A 22,769-nucleotide genomic window follows, 5' to 3' on the forward strand; every position below is an offset into this window, starting at 1 on the left:
ATAATTTGGCTGTTTGAAAAACACCACCAAGCCCAAACAAAACGCCCTACAAGAATGCTTTACAGCTTGGTATTTATGTAAAACATTCTTGGCAAAGTTAAACGTAATACATTAGTACAAACCTGAATATTATTCACAATGATACAATGAATTCCATCTGTCAGCTCTCAGGAGCTGCATGGGGGGGATCAACTCCCCTTTCTCTCGTTAGAGATGCCACTGTGCATTTCAGAATGGAAAAAAAAAGGAGTTTGGATTCTCAGCTCTGCTGGTTTGTCACACGAAGGCTGCCTTTGGTGGGACTGCAGACTGTGCTCCCAGAGTGCCCAGAGCTCCCCTGGTTCAACCTTTTCCTCTCTCCCTTCTTGCAGGTACCCTGAAAGCAGCACAGAGGAGGAGCAGTGGATACCCACAGGGTGCAAAGGAATGTCAGAACAATTAGAGGCAGCAATCGGTTCTGGGTGGCTTGGCTGAAGAGCTGGCATGAAGAAAGTAACCAGAGAGAAGCTGCAGAAGAGCAGTGGTGACGTGTGAGTTACACAGAGAACATCTGCTTAGGGCTGCCCCATCCTTGTCTTTACTTTGCCTGGCAAAGGGACGAGTGGCAATGCTTTGTTTAGGCAAAACAAATGCAGCAATGGCATGTCCAGCGAGGGCTCTAGGAAACAGAGTCAAGCAGAACACTAAAAAATAACACCGACAGTCCAAATCGTCAAGTATCCAAAATGCTGTATACAGGAAAAGTTAAGACAACTCAATTTATATTGGAAATACAAGAACACTAAATTCTGCTACATTAAAAAACTTCTTAAACCACAGCACAGTCCTAGTGTTGCATCCACATCTTGCAGCCTGGTCTCACCCAATGCTGTCCAATGCTATCAACACGGATATTTTGGGAAACACGTGTTCCCAATCATTCTCTAAAGCCAAGAGAACCAAATTTGGTTGGTTTGTTTTTTTTTTTTTTCTTTTTCCTTTACCATCTAGAGAAAAATTTCAGCTGACACTATGAAAGTGCTTCTGTGTTGAGCTTTTGCTTTCCCAACCCCAGAAACGGTGGCCTTGGCCATGTGGCTTAAACCTGCTGTAGCTGTCACATTGTGTTAGTGCTTTAGGGAACTTGCAGAGGGGCAGCAAACACTGAAGTCACTCTGTCACCTCTTTGGAACTGAGTCCAAAAGCCATCCCTGGATCTTTCTTGCAACAACAAAAACAAAGTGTTGGTCACCGGCAAGAAAAGGTTTTTCTTTTTTCATATTAAAAAAGTTGATAGCTCCTGCCATAAATTTACAAAAACTATCCCTGAGTGACTGTTCTGTGTCTGGTAAGACCTCTTGTGACAAGGAAATGGCTGAAGCTGGCTGAAGAGGAAAGAGATGCTGTTCCACCTGCAGCTTTTTATTACACTTTGCATTAATACTGATATGCTCTGACAGTGCCATACTATAGCAACGTGTGAGCTCCTCTCTTGTAGCTTCAACAGTAAAAAAATAGCTCCGTTACTCAAACACTGCTGGCATCACGTATTTACACTTTTAAATAGAAATGTTACCTTTTCTGAAGTAATCAAAATAGATCTTTGCAAAAAATTTAGAAGGAGGGGTTTTACAAAATAAACGGAGAAGGTAAAAAAAGCTGGAGGATCTCTCGGTACCTTTTATGGCAATCTTAGCCCAGGAAATTATTTGGCTTTAATTTTCCTGAAAGGGATGTCTTAGCACTGGTTCTCTGCCTCCCCTCTAAGCCTCTTTCCCCACGGAAAGACTCAGGAGCCAAGCCTGCTTTGTGCAGATTAGAATGAGGGGTTACCTGCGAGCAAGGAGCTCTGCAAAGCAGGGAGCAGAGGCGATGCCCCTGCCCTGGGGGTCGTGTTAGAGAATGTGTTGGGTCTGACTGAGGTAAAGCCTGCAGCCCTCCCAGCTGTGCTCTGCGCTGGTAGCTGGCAGGGTGCTGAGAACAGAGCAGTGTTTTGGCCACTGCCCAGCAGCGCTGCCCCTCTGACATTCCTTCCCCCCTCACAGGGGATGGCAGTGGGCAAGATCCTGGCAGGGGACACAGCCAGGCCAGCAGCTGACCCAAACCAACCCAAACCAACCCAAGGGATTTTCCACACCATATGACATCAGCTCAGATATAGAAGCTGAGAGAAAGAGGAGGAAGGGGGGGGGCATTCATGAGCTTCCCATGTTTGCCTTCCGGAGCATCCGCTCCGTGTGCTGAAGCCCTGCTTCCTGGGAAGTGCCCGAACATCGCTGCTGATGGCGAGCAGCCACTGACCTTTCTTCCCTTCAGCTTTTCCGTGCGCAGATCTCTGCTTATTCTTTTTCTTTTACTGTAATAAAACTGCTTTCTCTCACCCTGCTGGCTGTTCTCCATCTTGCTCTCTCCCCTGTCCCAAAGGGAAAGGGAGTGATAGAGTGACTTAGTGGGCACCAGGCACCTGGCCAGGGTCAACCCACTACAAATAACAGCAACTGGGGACGGTTACAGAAGGGCTGAGGGCATTCGTGGTGTTTTCACTGTCACTGGTGGCTGGGCAGAGACACCCCTGTGCACCTGAGCAGTCAGAGCCAAGCACAAGACAATCACAGATGAGGAAAAGTCACCAGCCAGGCCTGGGCAATGAGCTGCTGGGAGGAAATCCCCCTTTGCATGGATAAATCTCACTCTTTGAAGTCCATCTACTGCCGCATCAGCACCTTTTTTTGTCTCCTAGTAACACATTACCAGTAATGTCTACCACACGTTTACCTAATGCTGTGCCCCTGCTCGGTTTGCACATTGTGGCTGTGTCCCTGCAGCACAAAGAGAAGGCAATTCCACAAACTTCCACAGCCCAGTCTCTTGGGAAGGAGTAAAACCTTTCCTTAGTCCAAGGACAGGTTTGGGTGATCCTGGTGGTATCTCCGGAGGCAGGGGAGACGCGAGTTGGGCAGTGAGGAGTTACTTTAAACTTTGGCAAAGAAAAAAAAGATATACAGATAGCTAGCTATCAAGTTCTTGTGTGTTCCAAACTCTTCCAAGCGCACTTAATTAATCTCTTGCTCTTGCTTTGAGTTCCTGGAGGAGGTATTTTCACACTCGCTTTTGCTGGTTTGCAATTTTCTTTTGGCGTCTTAGATGACAAATGAAGACTTGTGTCTGAAGTCACCCTGCAACGAAACAGTTTGGGATGCAGGAAGGATCCAGCAGCTTTCCAGGCAGCTCTCTGCTCCTGCTGCCCCCAAAAAGTAGATCCAAGCTGTGTAACCATGAGGATTCTGCCCTGGCAGCTCCCATTTCCCACTGGGAAGGAGAGGGAGGCACCAATTCCACTGGCCAGGTGCTCCTCCTCCCGTCCTCCTCACACACCAAGGCGTGGCAGGAGACTTTCTCATTCCCCCGTCAGTATCTCTGCTAATGGGAGAGGCTTTTTCTGCTCTTAAGCTCAGTGACCCACTCAAATCCCAAAATACAAATCTCTCGTAAAAGCATCACGTCCTGCCCACTTAATCCAACAGAACTCACCCTAAGGGGGTCAAGCCACGAGATAACTCAGAGCAGAGCTGCCTCTGATAGCTCCTGGCATCAGCCACTTCAGGCAACTTAAACTGTTCATCATTTCTAAGGAAATGACTCAGCCTTCACCCTTCTGCTTTCCCTCTGTTCCCCAGCCTTGCTTCAGAGTGGAGCCCACTCTCAGAAAGTCTGTAGGCCCTAAAAGCGACTCGTCCTCTGCCCACCCTCTTCCTCTCCTGACAGAGATGGTAAATGCAAATCATTTGTTGTTACCTCATCATCTGTCCGGATATAGTTGACGCCATCAGGCTTTGCTGGAGTCTTGTAGCTGGAAGAAAAGGGAAAATCTCATTTCTGGGACAGGAAGCCTGCAGGATTTTGGAGGGGAGGTGCTGGGAAAGAGGGAAATGAGGAGGAGCAGCTGAGTGAGAAGCAAGCAGAGCGAAACCCAGTGTGTTTCTCAAATGAGAAGTCGGTGTTTATTCCATCATTTGCCATGACTGGCATTTTTTCTAAATTCCCCTTCAGCACAGGGTAAAAAGATTGCTGTGTGTTTCCCTAAGACTCTGCAAAGAGATAAACTGATTCTTTCCTGGGCTCTCCTGCTCTGGTGCCTATCACTGCCTTTCTGTGCCTCCTGCTCTGTTTCCTGTGGCAATTATAAAGTTCATTTTAATCCTTCACTGCCAGAAGCCTCCAGCATTTTTCTTAGTTATAAGGAAGCACCACTTGTTTGCAATCCCACAGGAACTCAGGATTTATACACGACTGTCAAGTCCAGTGTATGCCAACCCTCAGCTGCATTTAAATGGAATATTTAGAGCTTTTTCTGAAAAACAAACGAAACCAAAGAGAAAAACAAGACAGGACTTGTGCTGAAAAACAACATTTAGCACAGAACAAATCTATCTGGCGAGAATCTTGGCTTTGCATATATTATCTCCTCTCCAGACTCTGTAAGGACATCGAGGCTTGTCTCTGATGCTAATGCTGTTGTTCTTAACATTTTAATGTGCGCTCTGAAACGGCTGTTTTTCATCCCAAATTTAGGTCCTCACAACTAGTGAGATTTCCTGTAGAGAGCCTGCTCTGCTGCTTCCATTCCCTATGCATGTCCTGATGCTTCAGAATAATTGTGCAGTGAGCTGTGATCATCAAACCATGGACCTCGTTATGCCAACAGCACATGAGCTATTGGACAAACACCTGCAGGCATTTACTGGTGCTGGGCCCCCTTCCCCAAGCAAAGGATGAGGAGATCAGAGCACAGCTCCCATCCTCTGGCTGCTGTCGGCAGCCACACCACGATTCTCCCTTATGAAAATGCCATTCATCCCTGGAAGTGTCCAAGGCCAGGCTGGATGGAGCCCTGAGCAGCCTGGTCCAGAGAAAGGTGTCCCTGTTCGTGGCAGGAGCTGGGTGATCTTCAAGGTCCCAATCCCACTCTGGGATTCTGTGATGATTGCATGAAATAAACCTGGGTGCTGCAGGGTTTTACAGCAGGGCATTGGATGTCTCAAGGACTGGCTTGGCCTGTGGACTTTGGTGGGGAATTGGGCATTAAAATTCCTTTCAGCCACTAATTTTTGGCACCCTTCAGCCTCCTCCATGCTACCTGAGGGTGCAGGGACTTGTCCAAGAAGCCCAGCTTACCTTTCCCCACTCTCTTTGCCATTTGCAAAGTATCCCCTTCTGTAGGCACAGCAGATCCCAAGGGTGATGAGCACCAGAACTGCAAGGACCACCAGGACTCCCCCGATTATCCCACCAATATTGAGGTCATCTGGCAAAGAGAGACAGCAGCACCCAGTGTTTCTTTAAGGCAGCAGCAACTTTCCAGCTTCACACACACTAAAATGACATCTCCCAAATATTTTAAGCAACAGTTCATAGGGAATCAGTGAGTCCCCGATTTGGAGATTGAATCTGTTCATGATCTGATGTTTCCCTGAATTTTCAGATTATTTTTATCTCTTTATGTCTGGGGCTATGAGAAAGCAGGGAAGACTTAACGCTGTAGGGTGTCCCCCCTCATTCCTGATGGTGATGGCTGTTGGGGAAGATGAAACAGGAAAGCCTTATAAATATGATTGCCTGACAAAAGATTTTGGGAATATGAAAACTATAAGCGACATCGAAATGAAAGCCACCTTTGAAATACCAAATCTTAGTTACTGAACAACTGGAAAACAATGGTATGGCCAACTGAAGGTAATCCCCTCTTGATGGAACAATACCCTCTGCTTGCAGGCAGGTCCAAGGGTCAGAGCAGACCCTACTAGCTCAGCAGAAGGGGTCCAAAGAGTAGTTTTTAGAAGTTAAGATGTAACACTCTATGGTAATGTAAGAACTCTTATAGGCTGTATGTAAATGCTATAGGATTTGTATCTTGTATTAGATTGGTTAGTGACAATTAGAATATTCAGTACAGAAGATGATTTATTGTATTGTAACCAGGACTTCAGACACTCTTACTCTCTCTTACTACACTCTCTCTCACTTCTTCACTCTCATTCCTCTCTTGCTCTCTCTCTCTCTCTTTACTTACTCTCTTGCTCTCTTGGGCCTGCTCCGAGCTGAGTCTGGCAGCTCTAAGCAGTGCCCCTGCACCCACGCCCTTTGCAATAAACCGCATGTTCCAAGATCTGACTTCAGAGATCTCTCGTCTCCGTCCGTCCCGACCGTCCAGAACCACCCAAAGCCCCCGCAGATGGCAATTTATTTATGGTGATGTATCAACAGCACTGATGAAAACTGTACAGAGAGCCACTCACAGACTTCCATCTCCTGCTCCTCACACTTGGCAAAGCCAGCATCGTTTGTTGCTATGCAGGAGTAACGCCCTGTGTCACCTTTGTGCACTGCATGGAAAACCTGGGGAGGGAAAAGAGATAAAGGGAAGGGATGTGACATGAGAAACAAGGCACTGTGAGGGTAGAAAAATGTGTACAAAAATACATCTCTGCTAAGATCTTCTTCCATCCATCTTCCCTCTCCCAACTCGCCCAGACCCTGGAACACCTCACCTTCTTCAAATTATTCCTTCCTTGAAAGCCAGGCAATGTTTTTCTGAATTTACAAGCAACCTTAAAGACAACCTGTCCAGCCAAACCAGCCTTGATTAGATCTGTCAGGGCATTACCAGAGTGCCTGTGGCGGGGTTCAGGGTGTAGGAGGAGTTGTGGGATTTGCTGCTGGATTTGGCATCGGGTGACAGAGGTTCGCTGTTGCGGTACCAGCTGTAGGTGGACTTGGGGAAACCTTCGTTCTCGTGGCAGTGAAGAGAGGCTGACTTGCCAACAGGGACAGCTTTAGGCACAGAGCATCTGGGAGTCATGGGTTTCACTGTGGGAAGACACAAACCAGGTGAGCGGCACTGCTGAGCAGGACTAAATCATTTCCGAATTCTGTGCTTCCTTAGGCAGAGCCGTCAAAACTTTCCATTATTCCCAGCTGGTTTTAAACCTCCCAGAGTGGCACTGACTGGACTCCGGAGGTCGCCACAGCCCCTTCTGCTCCGGTAGCAGAGGTTCTGGGTTTGATACCTTGGACTGTGAGCTGGATGTTTATCTCATCGATGGTTTTGGTGTCAGAGGGTGCGGCCACCTCGCAGCGGTACGTGGCCGTGTCCATCCTCGTGGTGTTCTTGATCACCAGGGACGTCCGGCTCAGAATCTCTGCCCGAGTCACAAAGTCTCCTGACACACAGGAAAGAGGAAGGAAGACATCAGGGGGATCACACAGACTCATTTTGGGTGTATAAATTAAGCAGTTGATCTCTGGCTTTTCCAGAGTCAAAGGAACTCGATGCTTGAAAGCCCCAAAGGAAACCAAAGCTGCCAGCCACGTAAGAGGATGAACTGGAAAGCACTCCACCACTCCAAACCTCAAAAACTGTGGCAAAACCGAACTTCCAAGACAGCCCCAGGCCTTGCCTCCTTTGGAAGATTCATTTGGATGTGGCTCTTGGTCCCATCTGAAGTGCTGGAGTAATTCCAGATGGAGTGAAGCACTACTGGCACTGGAGTTTCCCCATCAACCCAAGGAGGTTGCTCCTAATGCTCCCAGGATGCTGCAGATCCCTGTGCTGCCTCAGCAGAGAGCACTGATCCCTGCTGAGGTGCAGGTGGAGCCCTCAGATGTTATATGGGAAGTCAGGAGGGGTCAGTGCCTGGTCCCGAGAGCTCAGACACCCAGTGACCACACTGGGACCCACAGAAGGGAAGCTGCAGCATTCCTTCCTTACCTAAAAAATATCTCCTAGCCAGGATCTCACTGGAGCTCCCTGTGGCTCCCTACTGTGACCTGCCAATAATGAGGCAGGGAGCAAAGAACATCCTGCTCCCTCTCCATCCTGCACTTCAGCTGCTGAGCTCTGCTCCAGAGGAAAGCAGCCAGCCAGCCAGGGCTCCTGCCTTTAACAGGTTTGTTTGCTTCCCATTGTACTGTTCCTGAAATCTGTTTGGAAAGCTGTTTTGGAGACCTGAGAACAAGCAATCTTCGTACCCTGCATTTTGTTGTCAAAAAACACGTAAGAGGTTTCTCCATCTCGGATTTTCTTCCACTCGATTCTGGGATCTGGCGTCGCTATGGATTTAATGATGCAGGACAGCTCGACACCTAGCAGGAGAAATGAAGGCAATCCAGATTAATAGGAAGCAGCTGTATTTTTGCTCTGCTTTGAGCTCTCTCACTCAGTGTTTTATTAGGAGATGCTGCCCACAAAGCAGAGCCTTCTCTTTCATCTGCCTCACAAACAGAAACGCTGCTGGGTTCCAGGAGCTATTGGAAGATGGATTTTGGCCAGCAAAAATAATAGTCCAACAGATATCAACTATGGAGAGAAATGAACACCCTGTCCTCTGCAGGCTGCGGCTCATGGCAAACAAAACCTTTTGTCAGGGTGAGCCCACAGCCCTGTCCTGCTGCTGAGCAGAGCCACAGCGTGAGTCAGGGATGCAGCATCTCCCTGGGCAGTGCCTGGGGGTGCACTGGCACCGTGACTCCTGGGCATAAACCCAGCAAACCCTCTCCCCTTTGCAGCTGGCACTGGCATCCCATCTCCCCTGCAGAACAGGGCACCCCAGCAGGGCTGGAAGGTGCCTTCCCAGTGTCCCAGGGCACGTCTGTAGGAGGGCCAAGAGAAAATATAAATTTCTCTCTCTGTGTATTAATTGCAAGACAACTGCTTTTCCTTCTTTTGGGACCCAGTTCAAAAAAGCACTTAGGCAGAGACTTTGCAATGCCAGTGGCTTGCAGGGGACCTCAAGAAACCATTTAAAACTGGGAGATACAGACATATTCTTAGGCACTTCTCTGAGTCCCAGGCTCTCGTAGTCCCAAGGAGCCAGTGACCAATCAGCCAAATTTCCCTCCGTTGTTTGGCCTGATGTGAATCCCGAGGCAGCACAGGCAGCACTCACTTTGGAATTCCTGCACCACGGGCTTGGTGTTGCTGGATGTCAGCTCCACAGCCAAGAGTCTGCAGCCTGGAAAAACAAACAGAAGGTAATAAGAAATTGCACAGCTCATAAGTCACCCAGCTAGGAAAAGGCTGCCTGCTGAGAAATCATCCTGGCCAGCTCCGAGGACTGACTTCCCCAGATAAAACCTCTTCCTGGCTGCCAGCACAGCGCCAGCAGGACTGAGTTTATTTAGGAGTTGTGGTGTAAATACAGGAAAGTATAATTGTTGGAAGTAGCAATTAAAGAGGAGGATTAACATAATGGCACAAAGGCAGTGCCAGCACGAGCCATTTCCTTGTGTCTTGTGCTTGTTTAGATGGGAAAGGAACTGTGATAATGCAGGAGTGAAAGTTTTATTTTGAAAATTAACTTGATGGTCAGGAAAAGACAGGAAGCAGACCAAGCTGCAGAGATCCGGTCAGTTCCTGGGAGATGAAAGGGGCCAGGCCTGGCCTCTAACAAATGCAGATTATATTGGCAAGTATTGCAGGTGTGGTGATGTGAAATGTGAGGCAGTAAATCATGAGAGGACTGTGATTCAGGAGAAAACAGGAGTTCAGCTCTTTGGGTAGAGCCCCAGCCAGACCCCCACTGGGGTGAAAGCTCAGCCATGCAACGCTGTGAGGCTCCTTATAACACAAACTTGCTTGTTCCCTTCCTGCTCTGGGCACCAAAGTGTTCCCAATTAATCCAGTCATCTTCCCTCTTCTGCATATTATTGTAGTTTGAAAAATCTGCCTTCCATGTCCCTTCTGCTGCGCATTCCACCAGAGCAGGTATCAACAGCGCTCGCGCTCTGCTGGATGCCCAATTCACCAACAACTCTCCAGAGGGAGAGGGAAACAAGCAGGGAGCTCCCTGGAAGAGGAAAGTGAAGCAGACAGAGGATATTCTGGAATGTTCTGTTGTTCTGGGTGTTCTGGCTCTCCTTCTCTCAGTCAGACTTTGGTGTTCCCAAACCAGGCTGGAGGAGGTTCCAAACTACAGTCAGTGCCAAAATAATCAGCTGCAGGAGCCTGCCATGGCCACATAAGCAGCTCTGCTGTGACCAATCCCATCAGGAGCTTGTGGAAAGCTAAGGGAGATGCCCACTGAGCTCACTGGGCACCGATCAAACAGCAGGTTAAAAATGATGGACAACACTACCCCAGTGACATGAAATGTAGCTAAAGGTTAAGAGTAAAAAGCCATAACAAACACGGATAGAAAGCAGAAAAGGCAGCTGAACGGAGATGTGGAGAAAGAAATGATTGCCAGCTTCATGACATAGCTGGAAATTCCTGAGCTGGCTTTCGGGGGGGATAGCTTTTGGGCAGAGATTGACAGTGCAGGGACAACGTCCCTCTGGTGGAGTGGCAAGGCAGCAGGCTGAGAAACACCCGAGAGCTGCAAAGTCACTCCCACTGAAAGCCTGAGGGCCTTCAAGACCTAAAATCCTTCCAGCAATGCTGCAATGTTCCCTGCTGGTTCCTACCCCTCGCTGTCTGCTAAAAGCTGACCCTTTCCTGGGAGCCCCGGTGCTGATACCCCAAAGACCACCAGGGAGAGCTGGAGATTGGCAAGGTTTAGAAAGCTGCCTTTGTGTCCAAAATAATTGTTTCTCACACAAAAGCCACCAGCTGATGCTAACTAATAGCTGGCCCAGCCAAAACTGCTCCTAGCAGGACTTTTCCACCCTTCTCCCTTCTGCACTGGAGACGGTCACGCAGCATTTGGGAGAAATCCAATACTGAACTGAGCTGAGAGCACTCTGGACTTTGGCTCCTTCCAGCCACGAGCTGGTCTAAGCAGTAATTTCTTCAAGTCTGTTTTGAAGCAGAGTCCATTTTCATCAGAATTTCTGCTTCCAGACCTACCCCCTGACAGGAGGGAATTGTGCCACACGATGCCAACGCTTTCCCTTCCCTCTGTTCATCACAGAATAATGGAATAGTTCAGGTTGGAAGGGACCTCAAAGCCCATCCAGTGCCACTCCCTGCCATGGGCAGGGACACCTCCCACTGTCCCACGGTGCTCCAGGTCCTGTCCAGCCTGGCCTGGGACAGTTCCAGGGATCCAGGAGCAGCCACAGCTGCTCTGGGCACCCGGTGCCAGAGCCTCCCCATCCTCTCAGGGAGGAATTTGTCCTGATATCCAATGTATTCCTGCTCTCTTCCAGTTTGAATCCATTCCCCCTTGTCCTGACACTACGTGCTCTTGTAAAAAGTCCTTTGATCCTCCAGGTGTTCTGGCTGGGGCTCTGATCCTCGGGAGCATGAACAGATTCCACTGATCCCAGCAAACCCCCAGAGCATGGGAGTTGTTCATCCCCAGAAGACACGGCACAATTTTGGGAAAATCCTTTTGAAATCTTTGGACACGTTTCCAGCAACAGTGAAACAAGGCATTTGATTATCTCTGCTGTGAGACTGCTGCTTCTGGGACCAAGAATTTAACTGAGAGCCCAGGTCTGAGCACTGAGCTGATCTGAGGGATGCTGGCTGGCCTCCTGCTCTGGACCAGTTTTAGTTTTGTTATGGATTCCTGCTTGCACAGTATCTTTTCCCAGAAAAATGCTGTCCCATCAAATAGACATGGCAGCAGTCCTACATCTGCTGTAGTTCAGAGTATCAGTTCAGTTGAAGGTGGGGACAGTAAAACCACAGAGTGGTGTGGCTCTGAGGGAGTTATGGCCCTAGAAATATTCACTCCAAGACAGTGGGGCTCTGTCAGACTCCAGCCCCGTCTCGTTTCTCAGAAATTGCTCACAGCAGGCTTTTTCTCACCCATTAAACACAAGAGATTCAGGTCTATCCCTCAGGCACAAAGCAAGATGACAACAAATTTTAGACAGAAGCTGAGTCCTTGGAGACTGTGGCAGAGGTTCTGGCATTATTACATGTATTGACCTTGGGCAGAGATCAATGTGGCTGCTTAAATCACTGCTCAGGCAGATTTATTCCTCTCTGTGTAGCAGAACACTGCAAGTAGCATGTTCTAAATTAAAAGAAGGTGACAGAAGAGCAAAACAAAAACCTGAAGTGACCATACGGACTGTACAGCAAGAGAGGAATGCCCTTCTAGAACTTTGCTCTGTTGGCAAAGGTTGTCTCTTTGTTTTGTTTTGTGTGAAATCATCATTGGTGCTTAAGCCACCTTCTAAAAGGAGTATTTCAAAGGTGTTCCTTTAGGCTCCTTCCAGCCCAGCACAAATAAGCAGCAAAGGGTTTGTGTTATGTAAATCTCACTTCAAAGGCCTCAGCACCCCGGGTTGGAGAACAGCTGGAATTGCATTCCCTTTCCAGAGCAGCATGTGTGCCACAGCACAGGCACTCATCACAGCCGTATGTTCCACATCCCTGCATTCCCACCAGATCCGTACGTGCCACATCTCCCAGTTCCTACCAGGTCTCTATAGGCTGCAAAATCCCAAATCCTACCAGATCTGTATGTTCTACCCCCCTGCATACCTACCAGCTCTGTATGTGCTGCAGACTCAGCCAGACATATGGTTGAATCCCAAATGTCATCAGTTCTCCAAAATAGAATCCAGGACAAGGCACTGAAGTCTATAGCATATTCTTATGGCACTTTTTTTTTTTTTTCAACTAAGGAGATCCAGCCCATGCTTGTTACTGTGACTCATGGTATCTGAATCATTTTAAAATGCTATCCTGAAGAAAAAAAAGCAGCTTTATAGGCAACTCTGTGTTGAACCTCCTTTCTACTGTTCAAAGCCAAGCCTGACCTTCCACCTCCTTCCTTGATGTCTGTTTGAAAGCTCTAGGCAGAAATCTGAAGAAGAGGTGAGGCACTGTGTTAAGAGGGAAAGTGAGAGGATGACCAGGAAAGAGTTTGGGAGAAGTTGCTGGCAGCATCCTGCGCTGCAGCGTCGCTCGATGCCGCGATCGCAGTTATCAGAGACAGTAATTTTAGCTAATGCACTGTCAGGCACAGGCAGTACAAAACCACGCAGCTGTATTTAAACACCTGCCCACCAAAGCAACAAAAATATGCCTTGCTCGAGGTGTCCATCATCACTAAGCCCTTGCTCCATTTGCAATTCAAAGCGTGCCTAAGCCATGTGGGAACGCTGCGATAAACCACATGCCTTGTTAAGCATCTCCACTTTCTGGGTGGTTACTCAGCGCAGCAGCAGTGAGTGATATGTTGTGGGGTGTTAAAACATGTTAGCTGAACCCTCTGCACGTCAACACGCTCGGGGCTGCCCGTCTGGAGGTGCCCCTGGAGCATCCACCCATCCTTGGTGCCGGGAGCGGCGGTGACAAGGACAGCACAGCCCAGGCACAGAGCAGCACAGGGGAGCTGGGAGGGCAGCCAGGCTGACCCCAGGACTGTCCCTGCCTCTCCAGGGGGGTGTGTGCAGCAGTGAGGAAGCTGACTGTGCAATGTGTGGGAAATCTCCAGAGGAAGAGCGGAGGAAGCCACGCAGAGATGGGCTGGGTAAGACACGGAGAGGGGAGGCTGGGTTTCTGCCCTCAGCTTATTCTGAGGAAATCACCATAAGCCCTTTCAGGAACATCTGACCATCTGCCTGGAAATATCCATCCTTTTGTCTCCCAGTGCTGCAGGCTCTTTATCCCCCCTCTTCTCTATTCCCAGCGTGTCTCGTTGCAATTCCACAATCAGACTTGTGCCAGGTGGGGCAGGACAGACAGCACAGCGTGGCACAGAAATGAGAGACCAGAGTGGCTTAGGCACTTCTCGGTGAAGTTTTTTGGGCTTTCTTTGTCTAACTGTCTTTGTGGAGAACTTCAGGAATAGCAAATGTACTTGTGACACATAAAGCCTGGCTTTATAAGGGATGAACAAATGTTTTGTAGCACTCAGTCACAACTTCCACTCCTCTCCTCCAGCCCAAGGAGCTGCTGGTGTGTTTGCATCCCCGTGGCAGGTCGAAAGCCCCTTGGAGCTGATAGAAGGGAGCAGGCAGGAGGATGGGCCACGTCTGCCCAGTGACCCCAGCGTGCCTTTTTTTACCCCATGTTTTTCCATGGCACCTCCCTGAGCTCAGCCTTGACTCCGGGGTGGGCAGCCCTGCTGGAGAACAATGGAGATGTGCAGCGAGAGATTAGTGAACAAAAGCTTAGGAGTGTCTCCGTTCAAATTAAGTAACAGATGGACCTGGTCTGTGTGGGAGCTGATAACGGTTATAAAAAGGCCATCACCAGACTGTGGCCAGCCCACCCTGGAAAAAACCCACTCAGTCGTAAATCCTCTGTGCTGTTATAGCTGCTTGTGCTAGTAAGGCTTTATTTTTACCAGCTATCATAAACCAGCATGACTTATTTTAGATGCATGGCTTGTACTGCTCAGCTAAAAGGGTGCCAGCTCTCTGATAGACACCTCCCAACAGAGATGTGCCTGCCTGGGCAGGGAACACGAGGCACGATCAACCCAGAGAAGGCAAATGCACCCTTACAGGGCAGTGTTTGGCATCCACGTGGCTCTGGCTTTGCTTTCCTCCTCTCTTAGGGAGCTCGCTTGTGGCACTCTCTCTAAAACGCCGGTCATGAGGGGGTCTCTGGTGGTCCCAGCAGGACCAGGACCCCACAGGATGAAGCTCTGTGGAACACCACCGGGTATTTGCATTCATCTGAAGATGTAAGAACTTGGGATTTTGCCCTTAATTCACTCTCTTCCTGCTTACCAGTACAGAAGGTGAGGAGATGCCTGACTTCAAACAGGGTACGTGCAGTTCTGGAATGAAATCCTAACCTGTTTAAATCTCCTGATTTAAATCTCCTCACTTAAACTGGGACCTTAAAGACCTGACTGCATTTGCTGCAGAGAGGGCTCATTAGCACCCAGGCCATGCACACAGGCTTTTTGCTTCCTTTTCATTTTAGCTTTTTCTTTCCTCCTCCTTATTTTCTTGTTTTTCTTTTATTTTTTTTTTTTCTTTTGGACAGGAGGATTTACTGTTCTACTTCCTAACCAGACAGCAAAGCACACCCACCCTGAGGAGTAGAACAGGTTGCTCTCAAGGAGATACGGAACCCTCTTAGGTCAAAAGCCTCTCAGCAAAGCAGCTCCTTCTGTAGCCAAACACTCCTCCTCTCTCCCAGGCAGGCAGGGAAGCGTAGGTGTTGCCTGTGAAGACCACACAGAGCTTTCTGATGGTTTCCCCGAGCCTGGTTTCGTCACGTTGGGGTGCAGCTGCAGACTGACAATCTCAAATCATCATCTGATCAGGGCTTCTGCAGCTCAGAGTTTCACAACCTTCGCTTGCTGTGGCACTGCAGCGTGGGTAGAGATGAGATGTTAAGGTCCTGCAGATCTGCCCCTTCACAGAAACGACCCCATTTTATTAAAATGGGGTTTCCTCTGTCCCAACAGACGTGCCTGGAGGCAGCAGCCCCACAAAGGGACCCACACACTGCTGCCATCAAGGAGAAGATGGACATTTAATACCCTGCAGATGTGGCTGGACAAGCCTTGCCCAACATCTTAATCTGTGCCTGATCTGGGTCTAGCTCTCCTGTTTTCCCAAGCTCATGCCCAGTTTCTGGCTCTTCTCCTGGGAAGGACTGACTGTACGCACGAGTCGGGAGGAAGCAATATTTGCGCGGATGACTAATACCTAATACTTAAAAGAGATTAGGATGGAAGCAGCAAGGGCTCCAGAGCTTCCAGCATGTCAGATTGCATCTTTCTGGAACATACTTCAGGCCAGCTTCAGCTCAGAGAGAAGATGGAAAGAGCTGCAATTTGCCCCTCAGAATCTGGGATGAAGGGTGGTGGAGCGGGAACAGAAAGGAAACATGAACAGGAAAGCTGTTACTATCATCCCCTGCATTCTGGAATTGCTTCTCCCTTCCCAAGAAACTTGAGGCTGAACTGAAAGTCTTATTTTGCTTGTGTGAGCAACAGGGAATGGGGCATGGAGCTTCTGCCAGGGGGTTAAGTCCTGCCCAGAGCATTTCTTTGCCCTGCTGCTGGCCTCTGGGGTCAAGCCCCTCACACAGATGCTTTGGACTTCCAGTGTTAGGCTGACTCTCCAGGAAGGAAAAACAGGGGCAGGTGGCCTTGCTGTGTGGTTCTGAGGTGGGAGAGCTCCTCCTTACAGCTGCACCAAGGTTTTGACAAAAACCAGAGGAGAAATCCAGACCACTTGGCCAGGAATGCATCAAACCAGCCACAACGTGCTCAGCTCTGGTCTTGCCATTTTCATTAACAAAGAGGCAGCCTAATTACACCTTCAAACTGGGCTGGCTCACAGCCAACACCAGGGAAATAAGTGCCAAAAATGGGACATGAGGAGATCCCAGGAGGGCAGCTCATCCCCACCTCTGCTTTAGGGCATGAAAACCGCAGGGATACAGCTGGCTGAGCCCCTGGAACCCTGAGGAAGCCCAGGGTCTCCCATGCAGTGTTTCCCCATCATTTCCATCTACCCAAGTGCTGTACATTTCTCAGCTGAGCCTCAGTCCCTTCAAACTCAGCGTCCCCTGTAACTCAGCGAGGATGTACAGTTCCAGTTCACTGGAGGAAAAAAATGAGGAATGGAAATCACAGGAAGAGCAAAGGCACACGCTGTCTCAGGCAGCAGGGGCTACGCCACGCTGTGACCCGCTCACCAGATGAGAACGCCCTGCAGCAGCAAATCCCAGGAACAAAGATGGTGAGCACTGGAGAGCAGTGGGAACCTTTGCACAGGGCAGATTTGAAACCAACCCTTCCTGCCTATTCCCACTTGCCTTCCATTGTTTCCGTAGCCAGCCCTAAGAAGTGCCATGCAGGCACATCCTACGTTATTTCTCACTTCAGCAAGTCCCCTTCCTCCCCAAAGTGGCAGATGCTGGTACCAAATTAGTGCAAAGTGGGAGGGAACCAGCATATAACTGTCACAAGAGCCAGGGGCAATGGTCTTCCTGCTGTCCTCTCCCTTCCTCCCAGCAGGACTCTCCTGGCAGCAGACAGATGCTGAGGAATGAAATCCAGGACGGAGTGGGGTCAGCGAGACGTGACAGGGATCTATGGCCAGCGTCAGGGAGAGGGAATGAACTGCAACAGGAAAAGGGGCAAGTTCCTTTATTTTTGGCTCGTGTGGGAATTTGACTCAAGGATTGCTGAGAATCTCATAAGCCACGGTGACGTTTTCCAGGCTGAACGCCAGCCGAGGCACAGACTTGATCTCAGCAGGTATTTGACTTCCCCAGGAGCTGGGATGCTCGGTACCTGCCTGACCCTGGCTTTTGATGAGGACACACATCTCAGAAGCTGCCTGCAATGCAAAGACAGGAAATAAGCGGATATGCTATCAGCACCAGGCTTTGCAATGCTCCTTAGTGTCTGGCTGTGTCCCAACCATCAATACAGAGACTTGCAGGGGTTTAGCCTATAATCCTCTATTCCTCTGTCTGTGACTCTAATCTCCTGATCCTTCCTTCTCCTCCATCCTAGAGCTTGACCAGCAAAACACGGATCTGAGGTTCTGCTTATCGAAGACCAACCATGTCATCTTCCTGTGGAAAAAGGGAGTTGGGAAGAGAGCAGCAGTCATCAGAGCCAAGAGCCGGGAGTAGGCTGGAGAAGGGAACAGAAGAGGGCGTGAGCAAGCACACAGAGAAATCATTTATGACAAGACTGAAAGCAGCTCTCGTTTTAAGAACATTTCCTCCAATTTTACAGTGTAATTTTTGCCTTTTCTCCGCGCGTGTGTAATTCTAGCCCCGGGTACAAACCGCAATTGTCTCGCTAATGCGCCGCACAAAACACGCACAAATGAACGCTGCAGGAGCCTGACTGCAGGCACCCAGGGAACATCCCCGGCTGCCTGTGAGCCGACCAGGAGCCCCTGATCCCACTGCCGTCATTCCAGGCAGGAGAGGTGGGGCCAGCCTCCGCCAGGCAGCTTTGAAGCTTTGCAGCGAATCTGTCAGAACAAAGGACGCAGCCACACAAGGGGGAAAAGGCGCTCAGCGAGCCATGTGCAGGCCCGGAGATGTGATTTTAGGGGCAGCCCTGGATCACAGAAGCAGATCTGAAAAGACTTCCCTTGTGAACATCAGCCCGAGCACAGGCTGCCAACCTGCACGGGGAGGAGCGCCGCAGGGTTCAGGGGAGATTATTTCCTTAGGAAGTGCAGCCGGGGAATTAAAGGGAGCCCCAGTGAAGTCAGGGACAGATAAGGATGAAAAGGGTGACACAGAGAGCTATTAGGAAGATGCTGCCATAAATGAGCAGGGGGAGAGGGAAGGGACTAATGCTGTGTCACAGCGAAGAGGACAAAACCCATCCTGGCTCGTCCCAGCCTGGATTCCTGACCAGGGCAAGTTTGTTTATTAGAGCAGAAAGGAGCCTTGGCACGGAGGGGTTAAAAGATTACTTGTCTTGGGGGAGTTGAATTAGCCATGTATCTGGGAACCAACTTCTCCCAGACCCTGACTTGTTTTTCTCCTTAAACATCATCTGCTGCTATTTTTAGCAGAGAATTTTCTCAGCTGAATGCTCCCAGTTGAGTCCTGGTCAGAGGCCCTTTTCCCAGGGAGACACAGCCCCAGCAGCACATGCTGGTCCCTGGTTCAGCTCAGCTCTGTGCCACTGTCCTGCCAGCTCCTCCAGGCTTCGTGTCACAGCGCCAGCTCTCTCCTGAGGCATGGGGACAGTCCCCACCCCAGCCTGGGGCAGGCATATTAAATGCCCTCACAGACCCTAAACAGCAAGGGCAGGCTGCAAAGTCAGAAACAGCTAAGAAGAGTAGACTGGACTTGGTAACTTGCCTGGAGGCCCTAGAGGATGAATGGCAAAAAAGGTGGGAAGGAGATCGAAAGAAGTGATTAGGCTGACATTAGTAACAGGACCTGCTTCTCAGCACTAAAATCTATTTGGATTCGTTCCAGTTCCTCCGAGGGAAACCATGGAAGCCTTTATTGTTCATAAAAGTTGCAACTAAATTCGGACTGTGTAAAGCTTAAGGAAATACCTCTCAGAGGACAGCCCTGCTGGAAACAAATGAGGTAACTCCCTTCCTCTTCTCTGCTTTTCTTGGGGCCTTCATTCCTCCTTGGCCAAAACCCCAACCTGTCCATCAGCCCATCAGTGCCTTCCCGTGGCTCCTGGCTGCTCAGCCTCCAGCACTGCTATCTGTCTGCCTGGCTGCAATTAGCAATGTGTCACTGGATGTCTGGGCTGGTTCTCAGGGAGGCAACGCTCGTCTCCTTTTATCTACAGCCTGATTTAATACCTGCTTGCCAGACATCAGCACAGAAATCAGAAGGCCAGATCAGGGCACATGGATGGACAAACTGAATAAAGCAGGAGAGAACCCCTGGCTTGCCTGTGCTAACGTGCAGGTCAGGCTGGGGACCCGGGAGGATTGGGCTCTGTGGATGCTGGGGATGAAGCACAGCGGAGCCACAGTCAGGAAGGTCCCTGTAACAATGGCCCCTTCTTGGTCAGTGTATCTGTTCCCTGTGTGTCTTGGAGTCGTGTCAGTGAGGCAAACAGATTGGGAACATATTTGCACTCCCCACAGCACTACAGAAGCCAGCCCTGACACAGAGGAGCAAGCTGGGCTCTTGGCTGCTCCGTGCCCCCGTGCCAGGTTTCCAGCTCTGCTTGGAACCCGTGGCCGAGCCCTGCTCTGGCAGGGGGAGAGGCCGGGCAGGGTCGGGAAGCGCTCAGCTCCCAGCCCCTGCTGCAGAACCCGGCAGCTGCCCACAGGAGAGGGGAGCCAGGCTGAGCTTACCTGAGCTCCTCTGAAGCTTCCCAGGTGACACTAAACCTGGCACGGTGTGGCTTTGCCCTCCTCATGGCCACGCTGGAACAGCTGGGGCCCAGGGCAGCAGGAGTCCTGGCAGCACACAGATGCTGCACAGGGCCTGGTCCCCGTGGCAAGAGCTGCCTGCAAAAAGCTTCCCCCAGCCCTGCAGGAATCCCAGGAGCCCCGGATTTCTCTCCTGACCTTCATGTACGCATTCCAGCACATGGCACTTAACCTTTGAGGCTCCTTTGAAAATCCCAGCGCCAGCGTTTCACGGATGAGTGTGCTTCCCCTCACATCTGCCCCCTGTATCAGATGCTGCCAGCGCCTCTCTCTCTGCTGGCTCTGCTCCCAGCCGAAGGACAGACAATAGGCATTTGAATCCAGTCTCCACTTCCCCTCCCAAACAGCCCGGGGAGATGGCATATCAGAGACAGCGCTGAGAGCAGCGCTTGCCAGCCAGTGACAAGTCTCTCCAGATCCCGGCCTGCCTTCGCCTTCCCTCCCACAGCCACGGCCCCACCGCTGCAGTGGTCACTGGGCACACAGGCCAGCTCTGCTGGGCAAGTCCTGGCACTCATCAGTTAGCCAGACCGAGGGAGTCTTCCCTCAGCACCCTGCTGCTGCCAAAATCGACTGGGTCGTCCTGGATTCCCAACCTGCTGGCCACAGCACTGGTCAATGGACCTCTCCTGGACCTCTCTGCTGTGCCAGCTCACTGGAAACACACTGGCCACCTCCTGGACCTCCTTTTGCTCACTCTTAGCAGCATCTACCTGCAATTAAGTGATCCAGGTTCCACCTGCAAGAAGTTCAACCGGGGTCCAGCGAGAGCTATCCTGGATTCTCCTGAAGAACCATTTTCCATCTTCCTAGAAATAGCTCTGCTTCTGGAGCCGTTCAGCCTGTTTGGCACCGTTCCTGCTGCCTCAGAGATACCAAGAGAGTGAGAAAAACCTGTCTAGACACCGTTTACCTTCCATGGACGCCCACTACCACATCAAAGCACCTCTTCAAACAGACCTGCAAACTGGACAGGTAATACTCCCCAGCTCTCCTGTGCCTGCTCCAGCCAGAGGCAAGGACTCATCCCATCACGCTCCAGAGTTTATCTTTAATCCAGGCCTTTGTGGCAACAGGAAGAGAGGTAGGATGAAAAATCTCATTACAGGCATATCAACAGAAGTCAGCTGGCTTCACATTACCCAGGTGGGGGCTGCATCCCCTCTGCTCAGCACCCAGACACAAGCTGAGATCTCACCTGTCTCCTCTGGGCAGGCTGCACCCCCCCAGCTCCTTTCAAAAGCTGCCACACACTTGTCACACTTGTCCCTCCTGCTCAGCTGCTGGACCCCTTGCCTCCCCAAAGCCACATGTGTGAATGCTGGGCAAGCTTTGCTGCAAGCTGGGGATCACAGAATATCCTCCTGTGACACCCAAGGAAACGGAGGTCAGCACCCAGCTCATCCACCGAGCAGCAAGTCACTGTCACAGCAGGACAAAGGAGCTCAGGTAGATAATCAGGATACCCTGAAACCAAGGAGAGGATTCTGGGTTTCTTGAGCACAAGTTACCTTAAGTCCCTGCTGTGGGGAAGCACCTGGCACTAGCATCAAGCACTGACCACGAGAGCAACATTTACCTCATTATTTTATTCGGGGTCCTTTGAAATACCTTCTGAGTGAGAGACAGCTAAGAAAATCCCGTCTGGCTCTATTCTGTCTCAGGCAGAAACAGCCTTTATTTAGCAAACTGCTGCTAACAGCTCTGTCTCATTAGCCAGTGTTTAGGGAACCAGGCTGCAATTGTTCTGAAGTCTGGCATTGCAGAAAGAGCCTTGATAATGAGGTCTACAGGAGACGATTCCTCCTGACAGCCCCACAATGACCTAGAAATCCTACTTAATTCCCTGTCAGGGAAAAGTGCTGAGTAACAGCGAGGTGCAGAGGCACTGGGAGCTGATCCAAGAGGGAGCAGCAGCCTCTGCTCACACTTGGGGCTGGGATGCAAGTCCGGGGTGGCAGAGCCAGCCCTGCCCAGCTGCAGCAGCTCCCCAGAGAGAGCCTGAGGGGCAGAGAGATGGGGCTTGCTGTGGGAAGGTTTGTAGCCTCGTCTGTGAAAGACTTGGCACCACGCAGTGAGCTGCGAGCAGAAATCCCTGAGAACAGGAGGAGGCATTTGGAAAATCCACAGCAGCACCTGGATCTGGGCTTCTCTGGGCACGAGGCACTGCCTCCTCTGGATCGTGCTCGCCTGCAGACTGTGCCAAAACCCTGCCAAGGAACTCCCTGGCTCAAACAGCTCCACTCTTCCCTCTGTTCCTAGGTCTGGCGTGGCCAGGAGTTCGCCAACTCCACCGCTCCCAGCAGAGCCTGTGGAATGTCCTGCTGTGGAGCAGCCTCTGGAGCTGCTCTGGAGCCATCCCCAGGACGTGGATGCTCAGTGTGTGTGCCCTGGGGTGCTGGCGAGTGTCTGACACGTTCTGCCCCAGCCACTTTCCCCCAATTCCCTCGGAGGAGCAGGCAGCAGGCTGGGGCAGGCTTGGCCCACAGACACCCCACCTTCAAGTGGTTTGTTTGCCACAAGCAGCGCGTGGACGTAGCCAGGAACCTCTGGGCTGGGTGGCCCAGGGCCAGCTGGGCCAGAAGGTGAGGTGGGGGGATGCAGCAGGAATGTGGGCTGGATACAGCTGACCTTGAGGACCACCCCCAGTACAGACCCTCACAGGCACATGCTTGCCACCTGTTTCAGCCAGCAGACGAAGGGCTAAGGCAGGAATTCTGGAGCTGAATGCAGGGTTTGTTCAAGAGGGGTCTGAAGACTCCCACCCACGTGAGGCTGAGGGTGCTGTCTCGCAGGCCCTGGCACAGGAATGCATCTCAGCCCATCACGTGCGAGGCTGCGAGCGCAGCCCTGTTTAAAGCACAGCTCAAATGTGCTTTAAGGACTGCCGCAAGAAAAAGAAATGTGCAAATGAAACCACCAGCCGAAACAGTGTCTAGAGACAGCCCCAGCCAAGTCCCTCGAATGTCAGCAGCAGAAGGAGGGCTCAGGAACGGAGAACCCGGCTCAGTCTGTGCCGGCTCTGCTGGCAC

General features: G+C 50.7%; 1 protein-coding gene across 1 annotated transcript in view; it reads right to left on the minus strand.

The window, feature by feature from the left end:
- Positions 1–55: 55 nt before the first annotated feature.
- Positions 56–22,769, minus strand: part of JAM3 (junctional adhesion molecule 3) — a 31,709-nt gene continuing 8,995 nt past the window's right edge. The window contains exons 2-9 of the mRNA XM_042034308.1: positions 8,925–8,990; positions 8,008–8,121; positions 7,047–7,199; positions 6,644–6,846; positions 6,276–6,375; positions 5,155–5,284; positions 3,775–3,829; positions 56–3,155 (exon numbers count right to left, since the gene is read on the minus strand). Of these exons, the coding sequence (XP_041890242.1) occupies positions 3,120–3,155; positions 3,775–3,829; positions 5,155–5,284; positions 6,276–6,375; positions 6,644–6,846; positions 7,047–7,199; positions 8,008–8,121; positions 8,925–8,990 (857 nt within the window). The 3' untranslated portion in view covers positions 56–3,119. The remainder of the gene's footprint in view (positions 3,156–3,774; positions 3,830–5,154; positions 5,285–6,275; positions 6,376–6,643; positions 6,847–7,046; positions 7,200–8,007; positions 8,122–8,924; positions 8,991–22,769) is intronic.

This window comes from Corvus kubaryi, unplaced genomic scaffold (genome assembly GCF_017639235.1).
Source record: "Corvus kubaryi isolate FWS band 111438036 unplaced genomic scaffold, C.kubaryi_AGA036_p1.0 37367, whole genome shotgun sequence".
In the NCBI taxonomy this organism is placed as follows: Eukaryota; Metazoa; Chordata; class Aves; order Passeriformes; family Corvidae; genus Corvus; species Corvus kubaryi.